The sequence below is a fragment of the Sceloporus occidentalis genome, unplaced genomic scaffold, assembly GCF_023333645.1.
Source record: "Sceloporus occidentalis isolate IW3139 unplaced genomic scaffold, rSceOcc1.0.p SCAF_30, whole genome shotgun sequence".
NCBI lineage: Eukaryota > Metazoa > Chordata > Lepidosauria > Squamata > Phrynosomatidae > Sceloporus > Sceloporus occidentalis.
Genome location: NW_028317010.1, coordinates 9,482,055 through 9,499,110, shown reverse-complemented (window position 1 = coordinate 9,499,110; position 17,056 = coordinate 9,482,055). Strand labels below are relative to the sequence as shown.

The following is a 17,056-nucleotide window of genomic DNA, read 5'->3' as shown; positions in this document are numbered from 1 at the left end:
TCCACAGATGGTTTTAACAACACGCATGAACTGATCTTGTAGAAATAGCCCCTTTTGTCTGTTGATCGATAGATTTAGGTATGACCTGACAAGTCCGCTGTTAGGAATATTACAGAGCTGTTTTTCAGGACAGTGATTTAGCTCAGGAGATGATGAGTATCTGTATGCCGTGATTGCTGATCACTATAGATCAGAATAGATCTGACATTTCAATGCATGTAACAGGAACATGCATTTAAGGAACAGCAAATCACCTTTTTGACATTTATAATGTTTGTAAAATATTTATAGATATCAATCTTTCCCAAATATCAATAGATTTGGGAAAAGCCTTAAATGTGGGTTTGCACACTCCAGGCAACTGTCTTCCTCTTTCTATGTAATCCGAGTACAGAGGGGCCACAACTTATTGTCAGAATAAGAATACTTAGGAGCAATGGACATCACAAATTTTAGAAGAGTCAGGGAGAACTTACCGTAACGACAATTAGGCCTGTCCTACTGATTATCAGCGCTTGTATGGAAGGAGACATCTGCCTGTAGTTTTATGAAGTGTTCTGCACTTTGATTGGGCACACAGTCCCTACATCACATGGTATAACTACTAATGTCCAATGAATATATATAACTACAAGCATTTCAATTCTAGTCTAGAATTAATTTACAAATCTCCAGCATTAAAAGTGAAGTATGATATGGGGAAAGTGATTTGCCTTGGGCACAAAGAGAAAATTGATGTCCTACATGGTTAAGACTTCCTGTCGGGTGCATACCTTAGTGATTTCATTGTTCTAAAATCTGATGATACTTAGCGAGTATGCAAGATGTTCTGTTGTAATGTTTCAGGCAGATTTGGGCAATTACGAGCAAGGGTTAGGATGTACTTCACTATATAGCCATATTATGCCTTGACACAGGAACATCAAAATGTAACTGCAGAACCAATCTTACAGGTCTTCAGCAGTCTTAGACTCTTCAGATACTCGAAAATATTCTAGATCAATTTAAGAGTCTTGAGAAAATTTGCTGTACCTTGTGCACTTACTTTAGGATAAGTATAATGCATGAAAAGTATCTCACAGCTGTACATTCTTTTATTCTCACTGCTAAAATTTAGCGTTAATGCTGCAAATTTAGATGTTTTCTGTGTCGTGTCTATTGTTGCAATATATTATTCCCACATTTGATCTGTCATATACTGTATACCAACAGTTTTTTTCAGTATGGTTTTATGTAATAACTAGTTTTTCTTTTTTTCTAATTGTACAAAAAAATACCAAGTTGGTTCCAGAGAAGATGGCCCAAAATATTTGCATCTTTTGGTGGACCAGCAAGCTGATTAAATGTAGGGTCACATAATCCTTGAAATTTGAAGCCTCCTTCAAATTCAGGCTTGGAATAATTCAGTGTTTCAAGGCTGAAAGGGATTCTGGATTTAGGTTTAGTATGGTGGGCACCCTCCTTTGGTTTTGTAGCTGTAGGCTCCACAGAAATTGGCTCAGCAACTCACCAGGACTTACTGCAGTCTGGACCATGGAGATATATAATAAAATCAATAGTTTCCAACACAGAGAAAGACTGACGCTTTTGTATTAGCTGGTGTGGTTAGAGATGTGGTTACAGAGTACAACTTCACTGAAACTTTTTATGTGACTTTATGATCTATTGATGAGTATTTGTTTAATTGACTAAGGTATTTAAGAAAATGTTTACATTTCTAAAAACATTTCCTCGTGTTTCCATATTATTGTGACAATTACAATACTGGAACACACTCATACACAGCTACTATATAGAAAAGAAGGGCATCTGAGATGTACAAAGGGACAGAAGAATCTGGGTCCTGAAGAGTGGGCTGTCTCTCTAAAAAGACACTTGGCAGGCGGTCAAAGTCAAACAGTAGATTGAAGGAAAATCATCAAAAATTGTGAACACCCCCAACATAGGGGATTATGTATCAAAAAGTAATTGTGGGGCGAAGTGTAAAAAGTAGTCTTGTCACCATAGCAATCAATTCAATTATCTTATCAACAGGAACTTTCAATTAGTGGATACGACTTCTTTTCAAGCTTTGTGCTGGGATCAATTTCTACACATAATACTATACTGATACAGTTTAACAAATAGATACCCTTAGGTCATTTGTTTAGTCTACACACGGCTTTTGAGTTTTAATATTTGGCAACTAGTTTCTCTTAAACAGCATTGTAGCTGAAGCAAAGAAGCCTTGAGCATATATCGATGTAATATGCAACCATATACATACGTAACGCGTAATACTGTGTGCTAAGACACGTACATATTGAAAACAAATTCTAGTGTATGAAAAGAAACGGTGAATGGGCTCATCACAGTAAAACTTCACATTCAGACAATAGTCATGGCTAACCAGCTTGTGGATTTACAACGTGCCATATTTTACAGAAAGAATGGTGCTTTAATGATATTGTGGTCATCACACAGCGTGACGGTTATTTAAATATGCAGATGTCCCTGGCTGTCCGGTGTTTGGCAGGACGTGACTAGTTTCCGATTTGGTCAGTGGAGTGTGTTAAGTGGGCAGAATTCCTATGGATAGCTTTATAAGCAAAAAATAGCAGAATGTGCTCCTACAAAGCAGCGTTTTCCCATTAGTGGTTCTGATTACTGAAGTAGAGGGCATTGGGGAAGTGTCAATCATACCGAGTAAAGAAAGCTTGCTAAAAGCATGGTAATCGTTTCCAGTCTGCGTATGATATGCTTAAATCAAGCATATGGATAGGTTGAAAACAGTGACTTCAAAGTTGTCTCATACCTACACAATAGGGAATGTGTCCATCAAAGATGATAATTGTTAACCTTATTTGCATGCGCCTACCCAGAATCCCTTGTGGTTGTGGCAGCACCATGAGATTTCTGAGGGGAAAACAAGCCTTCTGGCTTGTCTGGTGTCTGTAGATGAGTGTTTAATAATACTTCTACTACCCCTTAAATTTAAGTGGAAGGGTTTTCCAGCACTTTTACCCACCATAACTTATGTAAAGATAACAGGTGTCTATCTCCCATGTTCAAGGAAGAAGTATGAGCTTCTGCTTGTTGACCCTTTAAATATATGAAGCGCTGTGTCAGTTGTTGGTGCTAATTTTTATGTCCACTGTGTAGCGAGAGATACTGGTACTGTTTCTTTAAGAATACTATGGTTTTCATGTTCCCTTAATCCTCTGGCCTATTTAAAAATGCCAAAATGGCTTAAATTGCAAAGTAGATTAAGTGGTAGATAATACACTGCAAACTTTTGTCATTTTCTTCGAACTGAGACTCATCAACTAATCATTTTAGAGGAAGATAAACTACAGTAATACTGACTACAGTAATAATTGTAACTCACAATTTAAAATTCAATTTAGATGAATGCCATGACAAAACCTACATTAATATTGTAGCGTAGGGTCTCTCCATAGATATAAAGTATTTTTCATATTCTAAGAGGCTGTTGGCTTAAAAATAACTGAATTCTGTGATTTTTATAAGGTCGCTTTGACACATATTACTAAACGTATATATATATGTATATGGAATATGACTGCAATTTAAGGTGAAATCTTAAAAGGTAACTCATGTCAGGGAACTTTCGGTTAACGTGCTGCTACTCTGATAAAATGCTAAGTATATAAGCAACATGGGAGCTTTTAAAAAATTCTCAGTTTCTATGGAAACAACTTCTCAGTTCCTGCTTTTGTGTCATGTGGCAATTAAGCGATTCTGGCAAAAATGATGACTAAGGCAAAATTTGACACAATATGATATGTATATGATATTTTAAAGGGTACTGTTATGTTAAGGAGTACTGGGGAAATTAATTGCCACTGTAGAGAAAAGGCTCCTTTAAGCATGTAAAGAGAACATTTCTCTTTTGACTATCTACAAGCTGCTACATTAGTTTTCACTACAGTTTACCAATGAAGGACATTTCACAACTTAATATAGCTACCCTTTAAGTTTGTTCTAGTATTCCACAATGGCAACACAATATTAGCTATACAACTATATGTTTTAAAAGTATAGTGAGTAATGAAATGCCTGGTTGTATTCTTATAGGGTTAGCTTTTATCAGGCGATAATCATAGGTATAAGCCTTTTGCATTTAGATTCATTCAAGCTTTAATTTTAATGAAATTTGCCATTTTTGTTAATTCATACAAATGTCCGAAAACAAGGACGGGGCTCCAACAAACAGACAAAAACGAAGCAGAAAGTTTAGAATTTTCGATTGAAATTTGTTGCTTTTTTAGCACTCTCATGCATACTCTCTCTTACACTCTCTCACACTCTCTCATTCTCTCTCAACACTGTCTCATTCCTTCTCATACTCTCTGACTTTCTCTCTCAATGTCTCCCTACTTTCTTTGACAACTTCTTGTTCTTCTCCTGATACATTATCCTGACCTCATAATGGCAGAAAACAAAACTTACTGTCTGAAAACAAAAGGACCAAAAATTAAACAAAATAATGTGTCAAAATCCTTTTTGGTCTATGTGCACAAGTCTAGTAGGTATTAAAGGGCAATGTGCAAGAAGATTCAGTTGACTTATACATACCATTTTTTGGCTACATTTCTGTTCGCGCCACAAGCAACTACTTTACAAAGTAAGTCTTTTTAAGAAGTGAGATTTCCTAAAGGGACATTCTCTGCTCTTACTAAGCCAATGCTGGAGTTGACTGGCGCTAAGTATACCTCACTGGTGCAGGCAGCAGGAGATGGCGGAACACGGTTCCAGCAAGTCAAGGAGCTGTAAGGCATAAATGAGGAAAAAATACATATTCTGCAGAATCTCTCCATACAAAGGGGACAACGAGTTTAAATAGCCACTCAGCTATCATGCATTAAAGTGCATATGGCCCCTCAAGTGTTCCCTAGGTTAGACGTTTATCGCATTTGTTTTATAGCAGCATGTATATATATTTCTAATTATGTATACATTATGTGACATTTCAGAATGTTAGGTTGCAGTATGAGAAATCACAGTGGCACCTATAATGCCTACAGTTAAACATCTTTAACAAAGCATTAGTTTCATGTTCCTTGTGTCTTGCTGCAGTCGGTAATGTTCCTTTCTTAACCTGCTGTGCAATTTGCAGTCTAAATGTCAATCCTATAAAAGTAGTTTGCCAGCTATCCATAGCTGAGTAGTATTTAATGCTATGACGGGCTCCTTACTGCTTGTTGAGGGCTATAGATTTAGCATGTTTTGAAAACAGCAGCCATCCAGAATAATGCGACAAACAACTTAGACACTAATCTGACTACTTCATGGTGTTTAGAATAGAGCTGGCTCAGCAAAGATTAGACTTCACAAACACAAATGGGGAAAAATATGGTGTTTAATTATGTATGTAGCTTATCATTGGATGCAATGTCAACATGTAAGTAAAAAAGAACCAAATCATTATATTATGTATGTGAATTGCATGACATCATTTAACTTTATGTACCAATGAGGTGCTGGTGAATAAATACGAGGTAGGCACTTTGTGGATGTAGCGCTCTCTAATCGCAATCATATTTGGGAAAAAAACTCCAACAAAGACACAAAAAATATTAATGTATATTTTTTTTATAATACAAGCATAAGCTGTAAGTATGAACTGTGGTTGTGAAGAAAGAACCCGGTATAAGAAAGAATCTACCATAGTACTAAAGCATAGTGTTGCATTAAATGATTCCGTATCAATGCTTAAATAGGTGACAGCGAAAATATTTAACAAAGACAATTTACAATTGACAATAGCTTTAACACACAATACAACATGTTTCTATAGAAGAAGAGAGCCCTGCTCTTGCGATGTGTTCTCTATTGCAAGCAATCCGTTATGATCGATCTAAAACTGTTTTATACACCTGCCGAACGTATTGATCTGATCACCTTAAACTACAGGGCTTAAGTCTGCTTTGACAAAAAAAAACACTTTTGTAAATTCCACCATAATCATGGTAGACAATCTACTCTATTAGGGTAATCAGAACAACAGGGAATAAGCATGATTGTCTTTTACTGATATGTTCTTTTCACACTGTGCTAATGAATAGTTGCAATTTACGGTATAATCCATGTGTTACATTACTCCCTATGGCACATTCAAATGATTCGTCAAGCTTTTAATAAGATCATGGACCTCTCAAGTAACTGGCAATATCATAATTACATACAGCAGGGGATAGTCGATTCCTTGTGTAATATGAAAGATCATGTATGCACTTGTATTTGCCAGATAATATGAAAAAAAATGAGCTCAATAAATTATCACAGAAACTCAAGCACCACCTGCCAGGGAATTTGGCTTTTTTAGGACCCGTAAACAAAAAATAGTGTAGCCCATATCTAACGAAGGTGATCATTATACATACAGTATAAAACACAATGTGACTTTGTGATCTATTTATTAGCTATTTTATATTTAATTAATTGATGTTTCTGTATGTACTTTATTGTTTGCTACTACCCACCAAAGATTCCGAACCCCTGCGAAAGTGGGTCATAAGGGAATGGTGTGATGGATTTGGGTCCAAAAGTCACTTCTTAATAGTGAGTAAATAAACCAAAAAGCTGTCTTTCAGTCTTTTAAGAAAAATGTTATTCTTGTGTCATAAGGACAGTGTCTGCTCCTCCGTGCTTATCCGCGCATGTAGTTTAGGCTTATTCAGTGTGACTCTGAGCACCTGTTTAGGTATGATTTCAAACCTCAAATCAATCAAATTGATAAATACTACGATTGTAACTTCCATAAATCTCCTGGGAAGTACTGATGCATCAGGTTTGACTGTGACCCTGCATTACAGTGCACTTTGTATAGGCTTGATTGATGCTTTTTACAAGTATATCATTTCAAGACTGCCAGAACGGCTCGATGTTTGTTTGAAAACATTCTGGTTTACACAAGGATAATATACAACGCCGACAAAAAAGCGAATGGTGTACTGAAATAAATATGGGTATTTAGAGATCTGTACAGTGTTAGTCTTTATATATAAGTTCTATATGAAGGAGAAGTAGGTTACCATGTATTATACCATGACCAATTCTAATGTTCATCTATTCTATGTAAAATAAAAAGGAAACAGGTAGAAAACATCTATACTAAAATTAACTTTCTTAAAATAGGTAATCTTCTTTTAAAGTAAAAGGTCCAGGCCCGGAGTGGCCATCAGGCTCAAGGCTGAAACGTGTAACTGGGATTGTTGGTTCTCCTTGTGCAGAGACAATTAGCCCCCCATTTTGGCTCTGGACTGGCCTTGAATGCTGGATTAGTTTAATATACTAAAATAGATTCTTCTTGTTCATATAAACAGCAATCAGGCACCAGGATATGATGTGAGGATGACAGGATGGGTGGCTGGGGCATTGGGTCTGGGTCAGACCTAGGACAGAGCCAACTAACTATGTCAGACACATGGCCAAGTTACAGACATTGACTGCATTTTCTGGGGTGACTGACAATGCCCCCTGGTCCAGGTATCCCAGGCAGATGGATCACTCCCCCTCTGAAAAAGGACCCTCTCTAGCCTTCTCTATTATTTTAACATTATTTTTTTCTATACCATCCATCACACCCACATTTCACACCGAGTTTCCTTGTCTCTATATAGATATGACAATAGGGATCCCCATATAGCGTGGGGCTGTGGCTTTTAGATTACATTATGTGCATTAAAAAAGGCTGATCCTTGATGATTCAAGAGTGGGTGTCACTGTAAATCAATAGGGTAAGGCCATTATATATATATATGCTATTGATCTATTTTGTAACAAATAGCCTCAATTTGCAAATTTCTACAGTTGGCACAGATTGTGAACAGAAGAAAATATTATGCTTCTAATATTTGGCTTCTATTTCTGGGTAGGTAAACTGAAACATAGATATGTCACTGCAAATTAGAATCATGCACCGGTTTAATTGGTTACATTTCATTGTTTCTTTCCTGGGAAGTAGTTGATAAAGTGAAAGAATGTAGTTTTGTGAATCATGTACATCGTTTATATTGTGCCAATTATATGCTGAAAAATGTTTTTCTTTTTTAGGAGAACATACTACAAGGTGATTGCTGGAAAAATAATTTTTTTAAGTAGAAATATTTTAGTGTCCAGAAATAGAAATGGAATTCTTGTACATTCTTTTTTGTAACAATCTATTAAAAGGGCAGCAGCTAATATTATTCCCTTTTCGGCTGTGTACAAAATAGATTGACCTTAACTATTGTATACTAATAAATTATGTATGCCTATATCTGTGAATTGAGAACATAGGAAACCTGTCCAACCAAGTGTTCGCATCTCTGTGCCTCTGTGCAGAAGTGTGAGATGCCTTAATATTTTACATCAGCCAAGGACGCTCAGCCTTTAAACATAATGCATTGTCTTCAATTATCAATGGATTCTTTAGCTGGGGTTTATACCTTTTATTGGGTCAACAAAGAAAATGATTTAAGTTAGATAAGAACCTCTGACCAACTGGTAAGCTTTGAGTGCACCAAGCTTGTTCCAAAGCCAATATATTATGGATTCGTATTAAGATGCTTAGCGATAGTTGAGGATGAACAGCAGGTACAGGAAATTTGTCTAGTTTTACATTATCTGTATTATCTCGGTATTTTATGTACATTGATATGGACCAAAATTCTCAAAACTGGGGAAATGTAAAATAATTTAATTTCTTTTTTTCTCCATCTCCTTTATAGCTCTTACAAATGTGAAACTATGGGCAATCGATCGGCAATGTTTTCAGACAATAATGATGCGAACGGGACTCATCAAGCACACAGAATACATGGAATTTTTGAAAAGGTAAGAAATACCTTGTTTATTTTTACATTTATATGAGACGCAAATGTTAACCATTCTGCATAAGAAACACCCGTGAATATTTTGGTACATGACCTGATTAACCTCTCCTCCCACTGACAACCATTACCCTTGAGGGCTTGGCCACTTTGGTCATTGTCTTTTTTGGTAGAAATCTTTGACTACTGCCTCTAATGAAATGACCTTAAAGGTCCAGAAATATTTCATATTTCATACATCATACTGGAAAACAATCTCAGGGTATGTCCAACCCTTCAAGCATTAAACAATATATTGTGTACCATAGAAGAGAGGGTAAAGTCAATAAAAAGCGTACATATGGTCCAGAGTAATGACGCTGAAGTCTGATTCTATAGAGATTGAAATCACTGGTTGATATGTAGACTTTTTGAGCCTTTGATCAAACCATGTCTCTTTGACCTAAGTGCAGTGCTAATGTACAGCTGCTGCAAGAGCATAAATAAGTTACTGGGAGCATTGGTAACTTTGAAGCAAGCCAGTGTGGATCAAACACCGCACTTGGCTGTGTAATCAATGCATACTCTAAATAATATGGCTGCTTTGATGTAATCACTATTAAAGGAGACCACATTCTACAGCCACATTTAGTTGCCTATTATTGAAAAGATCTCTGATTTTATTTTTCCCTTTTATCCAATCATATTAAAAACTTAACATGAATTGCATTATGTTTTAATGCACTTTATGCACTATTGTTGTTTCCTAAGATGTCTTATCTAATGCAAGTGTATAGCTTTAACCTTTTGCAACCAGAGGGAATTTAAAAGCAGATCAGTCACTCTTCCCAAGTCATAAATTTCCCAGTTTAGCATACACTTTAGTAAACTTATGTAGTGGTGTTTTCTAATGTACATATTAGAAACCCACCATAAACCGGCATGATTATTCTTCCGGAAGAATAGTGCAGGATAAGATGCTTTTGTGACTTTATCACTTAGGATAGAGGAGTTACTCGCCATTAGTAGGCCTCAAACCTTTTTTTAAAGCTAAAGAAAATAATGATATTGAAAGTAAGACCCCCTGTAATTAACTTACTGATGCTGGCTTCCTGCTGTATTTATTCTCCCTGTACATCTAGTCTTTAAGAGAACAGGAGCCAGCTTTGTCCACATGGCTCAGTCCGTTCCTCACTGCCTTATCACGTCAAAGTGAGGTTTGATCAATCGTTTTCTTAACAGAAAAAACAAAGTTTATTGGCCCATTTTCTTATTACACTTCAATGTGAGCAACGGCGTATTAAGACCTGTATAACTTTACATTTACAATAGAGAAGTAAGGGATTGTGTATCCTCCTAAATCCTCAAACCGCAAATTATATTTTAATGCTTTGGGGCATCACTTTTATTTTACCATGAGCGTGTGCCTACAAGCACATAATGTGCCATTTCTTTGCAGGTAACACAGCACAGTGCAATACTTTTATAACTACAGCTCAGACTTGATGCCTGTTGGCTGTTTTAACATCCAGCATATGCCGCCCTCCGCTTGAGTACATTTTCACCTTTCCCTTTTAAGCACTGTACACATGGCTTAATACATGGATCCACGATCGTTGATGTCCCTGTGGGCCCGATGAGATGAGAGGTGCAACGCTGGCCTGGTTTTGAATTAACTTTTGTACATATAGCCTACAGATTTCTTTTTTTAGACAAATACAGCTAAACTTTCATAATAATCATCACAGACCAAAGCAAGATGGATTTGTTATTTGGAGTGTATTTTCTTTTTAGCAGGTGCCATTAGTTTTAGTGATTAATAAGCATTCTTAAAACCTAATGAATTTTATAAGATGCTTCAATGAGTATACTTCTTTATGGAGTGTAAAATTACTTCTGCTATCAATTTGAAATTTTTTTCCATTCAATTTTACATCTGTCTACACAGCTGCAAATTCCTGATCTGTATTAGCAAAAGCACCTGAATGTGACTACGCAGATCAACCTGCTTACAAGGAAGCTTTTTTTATTTAAAATATGGTATTGTTTGAATTACTTAGTTTGTGTAACAATTTCACACAACCTGTGCCACAAAAAAATTGCATTAGTAACACTTTAGTTTCCAAAACAAAAACCTATTATAAAGCAGGATGACTGCCCCCCTGTGACTTTAGAGCAACAGAGAACAAAGTTTCTGGAACACGTTGACTTACCAAAGATAAAGAGATACTGTTTAGATTAGTAATGTAAATTTGACGACAGAAAAAAACCATTGAGCCACCAAGTTTGACCTTTTTGACTTAAGGACTCAAATCTTAATTACTCTTTGGTCTTCAGGATAGCTTCATGCCTATCCCATGCATGTTTAAATTACCTCACCACATTAGCCTCTGCCACTTCTGATGGGAGGGTGTTCCATTTATCTAACACCCTCTCAGTAAAGCCTTCAACCTTTTAGTTGTAGATTATGACCTCTTGCTTTTCCATGTCTCCTCCTGAAAAACCTTCCCTCCTGTGTTTAAATGTTTCTATCACATCTCCTCTCCCTCTCTTCTGTCCTCCAAGCTATACTTATTAAAATCCCTTAGTCTTATTTGAGCAATTGAGTTTTGTTTCTTTCTTTCAAATGAACCTTGATCTGTTGAATTAGTTTAGTTGAGACTTGTGTCTTTTGTCCAAGTTCCATCTTCTGCCAGTCCTAAAGACCAAAAGTCTCTAATTAGTGGCTCTCTGAGGATCATAGAATCACAAAACAGAATTTGGCCTATCCAGTATTTTTTGTATTTGACTTTAAACATAGTTTTAAAGGAATATATCTGTTGCCAATTGTCACAATCTGTGATATGTCCTCAATACAATTAGTGTCTTACTGTGTTACATCAGATATGTTGTGATCAAAGGAATTTCATTAAAACTAGCTAAACGTGTCCAAGCTCAAGAAAAAAGTGCATTCTTGAGCATGAATAATATTACTATTACCCTTTATTAATTTATGATATTCTTTTAAGGGCATTATAATATCATAAAGAAGCCAGAATAACTCTTGCTAATTTACATCATTGGTCACTTTTTTATGTTAAATTCACTTTATAGTCAGTATCCAGCAAGATCCCTCAAAGACATTTGCATCTGCAGGCTGGTTTGCCATGAATCACAGAGCAAAGCCATTCACCCAGCCAAGCAGAACTGAAACGGAGTCTCACACTACAAACGTGCCAAACTTTTAGGAGATGCTCTGTCCGCTGAAGAATTATCTCCGTAAATCAGTGCCAGATACATGTTGATCATTGAGTATTCTGCACAACAACAGGGTAACACGGTGCCAAATTCAGTTACTCTATTGTCATTTAAATGTTCCGTAGAGATATACACATTTGCATACAGATACACAAAACACACAATAGACATTCATTTACTGAGCAATTGGAAATAATTGTCTGATTTTCAAAATTGTTGCAACATATATTAAGTAAACAATCAACATTTAAAAACCGATTAGTTTGTTTATTTACCAATAATTTCCAAGTTGCTGAGTGATTCATTTTGTTGGAAAGATATATGCGTTCACGTCTGTGCTTTTAACTTTCCATAACACATCCTGGCATGTGCCCCTTTTATTTAAATAATGCATTAGGTTGGCATTGCTAGCTAAACGTCTCCCTCTAGAAAAGCAGCCCAGTGGTAGATTAGCTTCACAATAATGCTGACAGCCCTTTCAAATTCACAACCTACTTTGAGATATCATTTATAAGGTATATGATTTAACACATTACATGCTATTATGTTTCTTTGGGCATATTTTGATTTTAAATAGTCTGCAATGGCTGGTACTTAAGGTTAAATCTGGCTTTTTTTAACTTTTACACCTAAAAGTCCATATGCATAATGGATACAGTATATCATGTAAGGAAGTTTAACTTTACTGAGGGGGTCGTAGATAGCGGAAGAGACTCCCAGCAGAAGTTGTAGAAGTTAATGTGTGGGGTGTAAATTGATAGTGTGAGAATGAGAATGTGTGGGGTGTTAGTGTACAGTGTTACAGTAAGCTGTATATATCAGTGTAGAGTTTGTGTGTTTTGGGGGACTTTCAGTGTACAGTATAAGACTGTGTTGGGTGTTGGGTGTATGGTGTTAGAGTGAATATGTGTGGGAAGTGTCAGTATACAGCGTTGTGTGGATTTACAGTGTCAGTGTATGGTATTTGCATGTAGCGTTACAGTGTATGAGTGGTGCCCAGAGTGAAATGTAGGGAGCAGAGCACTGAGCAGTGACAAGGCTGTACACTGTACAGAGTAGGGGCAGTAGGGGGCAATTATTTCCTGTACTTGGCTCAGCTGCCCCCGCATAATAAATAATTGCTCTGCACTCTACTCTGTATAGCTTCTTCACTTCACGGGGAATCGCAAGAGATTATTGTTACCTGGGGTGTCACTTGGTCTAGGAGCTAATAGTGTTAAAATGAAGACTGTAGTCTTTATTGCAGCTTGTTGAGCAAAATTGCAAATATCACCCAAATATGGGTTATTTACTAAACCAGTCACAACCTTTTTATGTTGCCATCGGAATGTGAGTGTTATGTTACTTTGTTTAATGATCTTGTCTGATTTGCTTTGCAACTATGTGCTAAACTAGCACTTGGAGGAGATATATTGACTTCTGGTTATCAGTGTCCTAAGCTGTGATTTAGGAAGGTTCTCTGACTAATGCCTTCTTTGGGAGATCACAAATCTCTCAATAAGAATTTTAAGCCAGTCCCAAATAAGCAAAGCTGTGATTACCTCCCTTTATGACCACAGCATCCATGTTTTCCATCTTCCCTGCCCTTTTCCTTAAATTCTAACCTCCTGGTCGCCTCCATAGTACATCTCTTCTGTCTCCCTGACTTGGATCAACGCAATGTTCATGTAGATAACAGATAACAGATCTCTGGTTGGAGCAAGAGCCTGGATGGCCGCCACTTTTTAAGCAATAGAGTAGACAGCTCTGGTAGGATGCCATGCATCAGTGGGCTGTTAATTCAGCAGATCTATTCCCAAGAAGCAGCATGTTTTTAGTTCTGAAACCTGTTGAGTGATTTGTGATCTGTTTGTAGTGAAATGTTCCTGCTCCCTGAATTTGAAATCTGTGTTTCTTTAATCTGAGTCAATATTATTTTGTTCTTTTTCTCCCCTGACCCTGGAGGCCTGCGGGTCTCTCATCTAAAACTGTAATTCAAGGCGATATGAGGCAGGTGCTGTTCATTGTGTCTCCTTTCCTCAGCATAGCATTCCATGCATTCACTACAAGGGACCTCACTAGGATGATAAATTGACACGTCTGGCAGGAACAGCTTATTAAACAAGACTGGTGGTGCATCAAAATGAAAACCACACATTGAGTAATACTGACCACAGGTGGTACTTGGTAATAAGGCATTTTCTGGGGATATCAAAGGCTGTTTTACCTTTAGAGAAAGCTCCTTCCTTTTTTCGATCAGACCTTTTCACTTCCAAATGGATTTTTTGGAACTGAATGGCTTATCAAAGAGGATAAATCTTTGCATTAAGAGCTGGGTTATGTCATCCTACCCCTTAACTTTATTGAATGGCTGCTACTTAAATCCATATTGAGTCCATATTGATGTTTTAAGCATTTACAACATTTGGAGATTTCTACCTCTCTTATAGTTTATCTTTTACCTTTAGGCGATTAAATGTATCTAAATAAGCTTTGTGTATTTAAATGATATTTGAAATACATCGCAATCATAGCTGAGTATACTTGCCTGGATATTTTGAGACCGTAACTAGTTGTGTGCTGCCATTCCTTATTTTTTCAGCAGTAGTCCCAGGTGTTTGTGTGTGTGTGTGTGTGGGGGGTGCCCCTTGTTATTTACTGTTAAGAGGTCTGTTAAAGGTGTTGTTCCACTTAGTTGCACTCTTTAGCATGCTATTAGCTATTAGTTGATCGGTCATTTTCTTCTTTAAACTGAAGATTCAGTCACAGGAAAAAAAAACGCAGAAACATTTAATGAGCCTTTTCAATATCTTCTGAAACAACCTATCACTGCCTGCTTTTTTTTCACATTACAATAAAGTTTTTCCAGCAAAAAAATACTTTCTGGGAAAATGAATACCTTCAGTATAAGCAACATCATAGACCAGAAACGCATCCAAGCATGAGTGGCATCCCAAATAGACATTACTTAATACTTTTTGTCTAAAACCATCACTTGTGTTGCTAATTAACTATTAATGCTTTTTAAAATACCCAGTTCTTTAACATTTGGGGGGGTGAGGTATAAAGACAATTGCTACCTGAATTTGAGGTTTAGTTGTGTGTTTTTTTATTGCATTAAAAAACTTGTATTTAATAAAAATCAGCCTAACCAATAGTGTTTGAATCGATGACTCTAAATCTGTCAACAGAAGAGCATAAGACATGCCTGTAGCTCTGTCTAGTGACAAGGATGGTGTAGCACTTTGTTATACATAATAATGTATATTTTAGAAATATGTTATATTTGTATGCCTATGAGAATTTGGGTTTTGCACAGGATTTGGATGATTAGATTACTTCATGTGTTCTGAAGCTGAAAATGATTAGTAGTGATGTGACGTAGATTATCCTTTAGCCTTTAAATCACATCTACAAAACTCTTATAATCCTCCATATACTATAAGTAGGCAATTTAAATACACAATAGGGACAAATGTATCAGGACACTTGACCAACAGGGACTTTTATAACATGGCATTTTAAATACATAGACAGACATTAATATGTAGTTGGTCCCCCTTTGCAGCAATAATAGCTTCCACTCTTCTGGGAAGGCTTTCCACAAGATTTTAGAGAGATTCTGTGGGAAGTTTGGTGAGGTTGGGCATTGATGTTGGACAAGAAGGCCTGGCTTGCATTCTCCCTTCTACTTCATCCCAAAGCCGATGGGGTTGAGTTAGGAGCCCTGTGTGGGCCAGCCTAGTTCTTCTACACCAAACTCATCCAACCATGTCTTTATGGACCTTGCTTTGTGTGCTGGGATAGAAAAGGGTCTTCCCCAAACTGTTCCCACAAAGCTGGAAGCATAGCATTGTCCAAAATGTCTTCGTATGCTGAAGGGGAGATACAACAGGTATATTTGCTTAAGGCATTTGAGTGCGTTATGTGTTTTTGTGGCAATAATTTTAAGATGACGGAATACAGATGATTAGAAAAAGTAGCATAATTTAGAGACAACTCAAGAACAGCTAAACTGTAAGAACATTTGCAGCTTAATGATTCTGAATATCATTACAAAGAAAGCTCTTGTGTTATCTATATTTTATTTTCTACTCTTATTATCCGTCTGCTCAGAGAGAGAATCTTGTTGTCCTAACTAATTCTGTAAGAACCGTCTGGATTCTAGGTTACTAATTTTGTATGTGCCCTTCTGGGCATAGCATCAATGTCTTATGTAAATTTCAAAAAATATTTCCCACGTTATCTGTAGCTTTCTTGCCTTTTACTGCTTGCCCTGTAGTATTGAGCATGAATGAATAATATATGCAATCTTTTGTAGGGGAATAACATTAAATCTATGAGTCATATTAATGTAAAAGTATGCTATTTTTTTTAAAATGCGCTCCATTGTTTACGTCGATCTTTAAAAAAATATATTTAGGGATAACATTTTTCTAATATTTCAGTAGGGTCAAATACTAATCCAATGTGAAAAAAAATGGAAACAAGAATCATCACATTATAATGTAGGTATAATTTAAGGACGTTTTACTATACCAAGAGGGTGGTAGATAAATGGAATAACCTACTATCAGAAGTGGTAGAGGAAATGTAAACCGCTACGGAATCTGCTGGCGTTAAATAAATAAATGTATTGCAATGTAATGTTCCTTCTTCATTTTTGTAATACTATTTAAAGACTCCAGTCCTATTCTCATGTTATATGCATTTTGGAGTCCATTTTGCATTTTATTGCATGCAAATCGGTGGACGTCTGTCTAATGTAACTCCTCCCACAGCTGTCTCTACTGGAAGCAGGAAGCATTTCTTAGAACACTTCTTGCACATGCTCAGTCTCATTGTCTTACTCCAATAACTAAAGAACACATGCTGCAATTTGTGTACATTGAAATCCATGCAATATGGACCCCAAGATGCATTAAAAATAAAAATACAATACTGGGGCGAAGACATAATGCTTTTTTATGTGTGGCTCCCAAAAGGGATTCCTGATACCTTTTCGTTAAATTGTTATACTGTATGTGAAAAGCATGCAAAAATTA

At 36.5% G+C, this 17,056-nt stretch overlaps 1 protein-coding gene across 2 annotated transcripts in view; it reads left to right on the top strand.

Moving 5' to 3' along the window:
- Window positions 1-17,056, top strand: part of LOC149299019 (cGMP-dependent protein kinase 1-like) — a 409,471-nt gene that overhangs the window by 301,740 nt on the left and 90,675 nt on the right. For both annotated transcript variants that reach the window (XM_089486888.1, XM_089486887.1), the window contains exon 4: window positions 8,715-8,820. In XM_089486888.1, coding sequence (XP_089343014.1) covers window positions 8,715-8,820 — 106 coding nt within the window. The remainder of the gene's footprint in view (window positions 1-8,714; window positions 8,821-17,056) is intronic.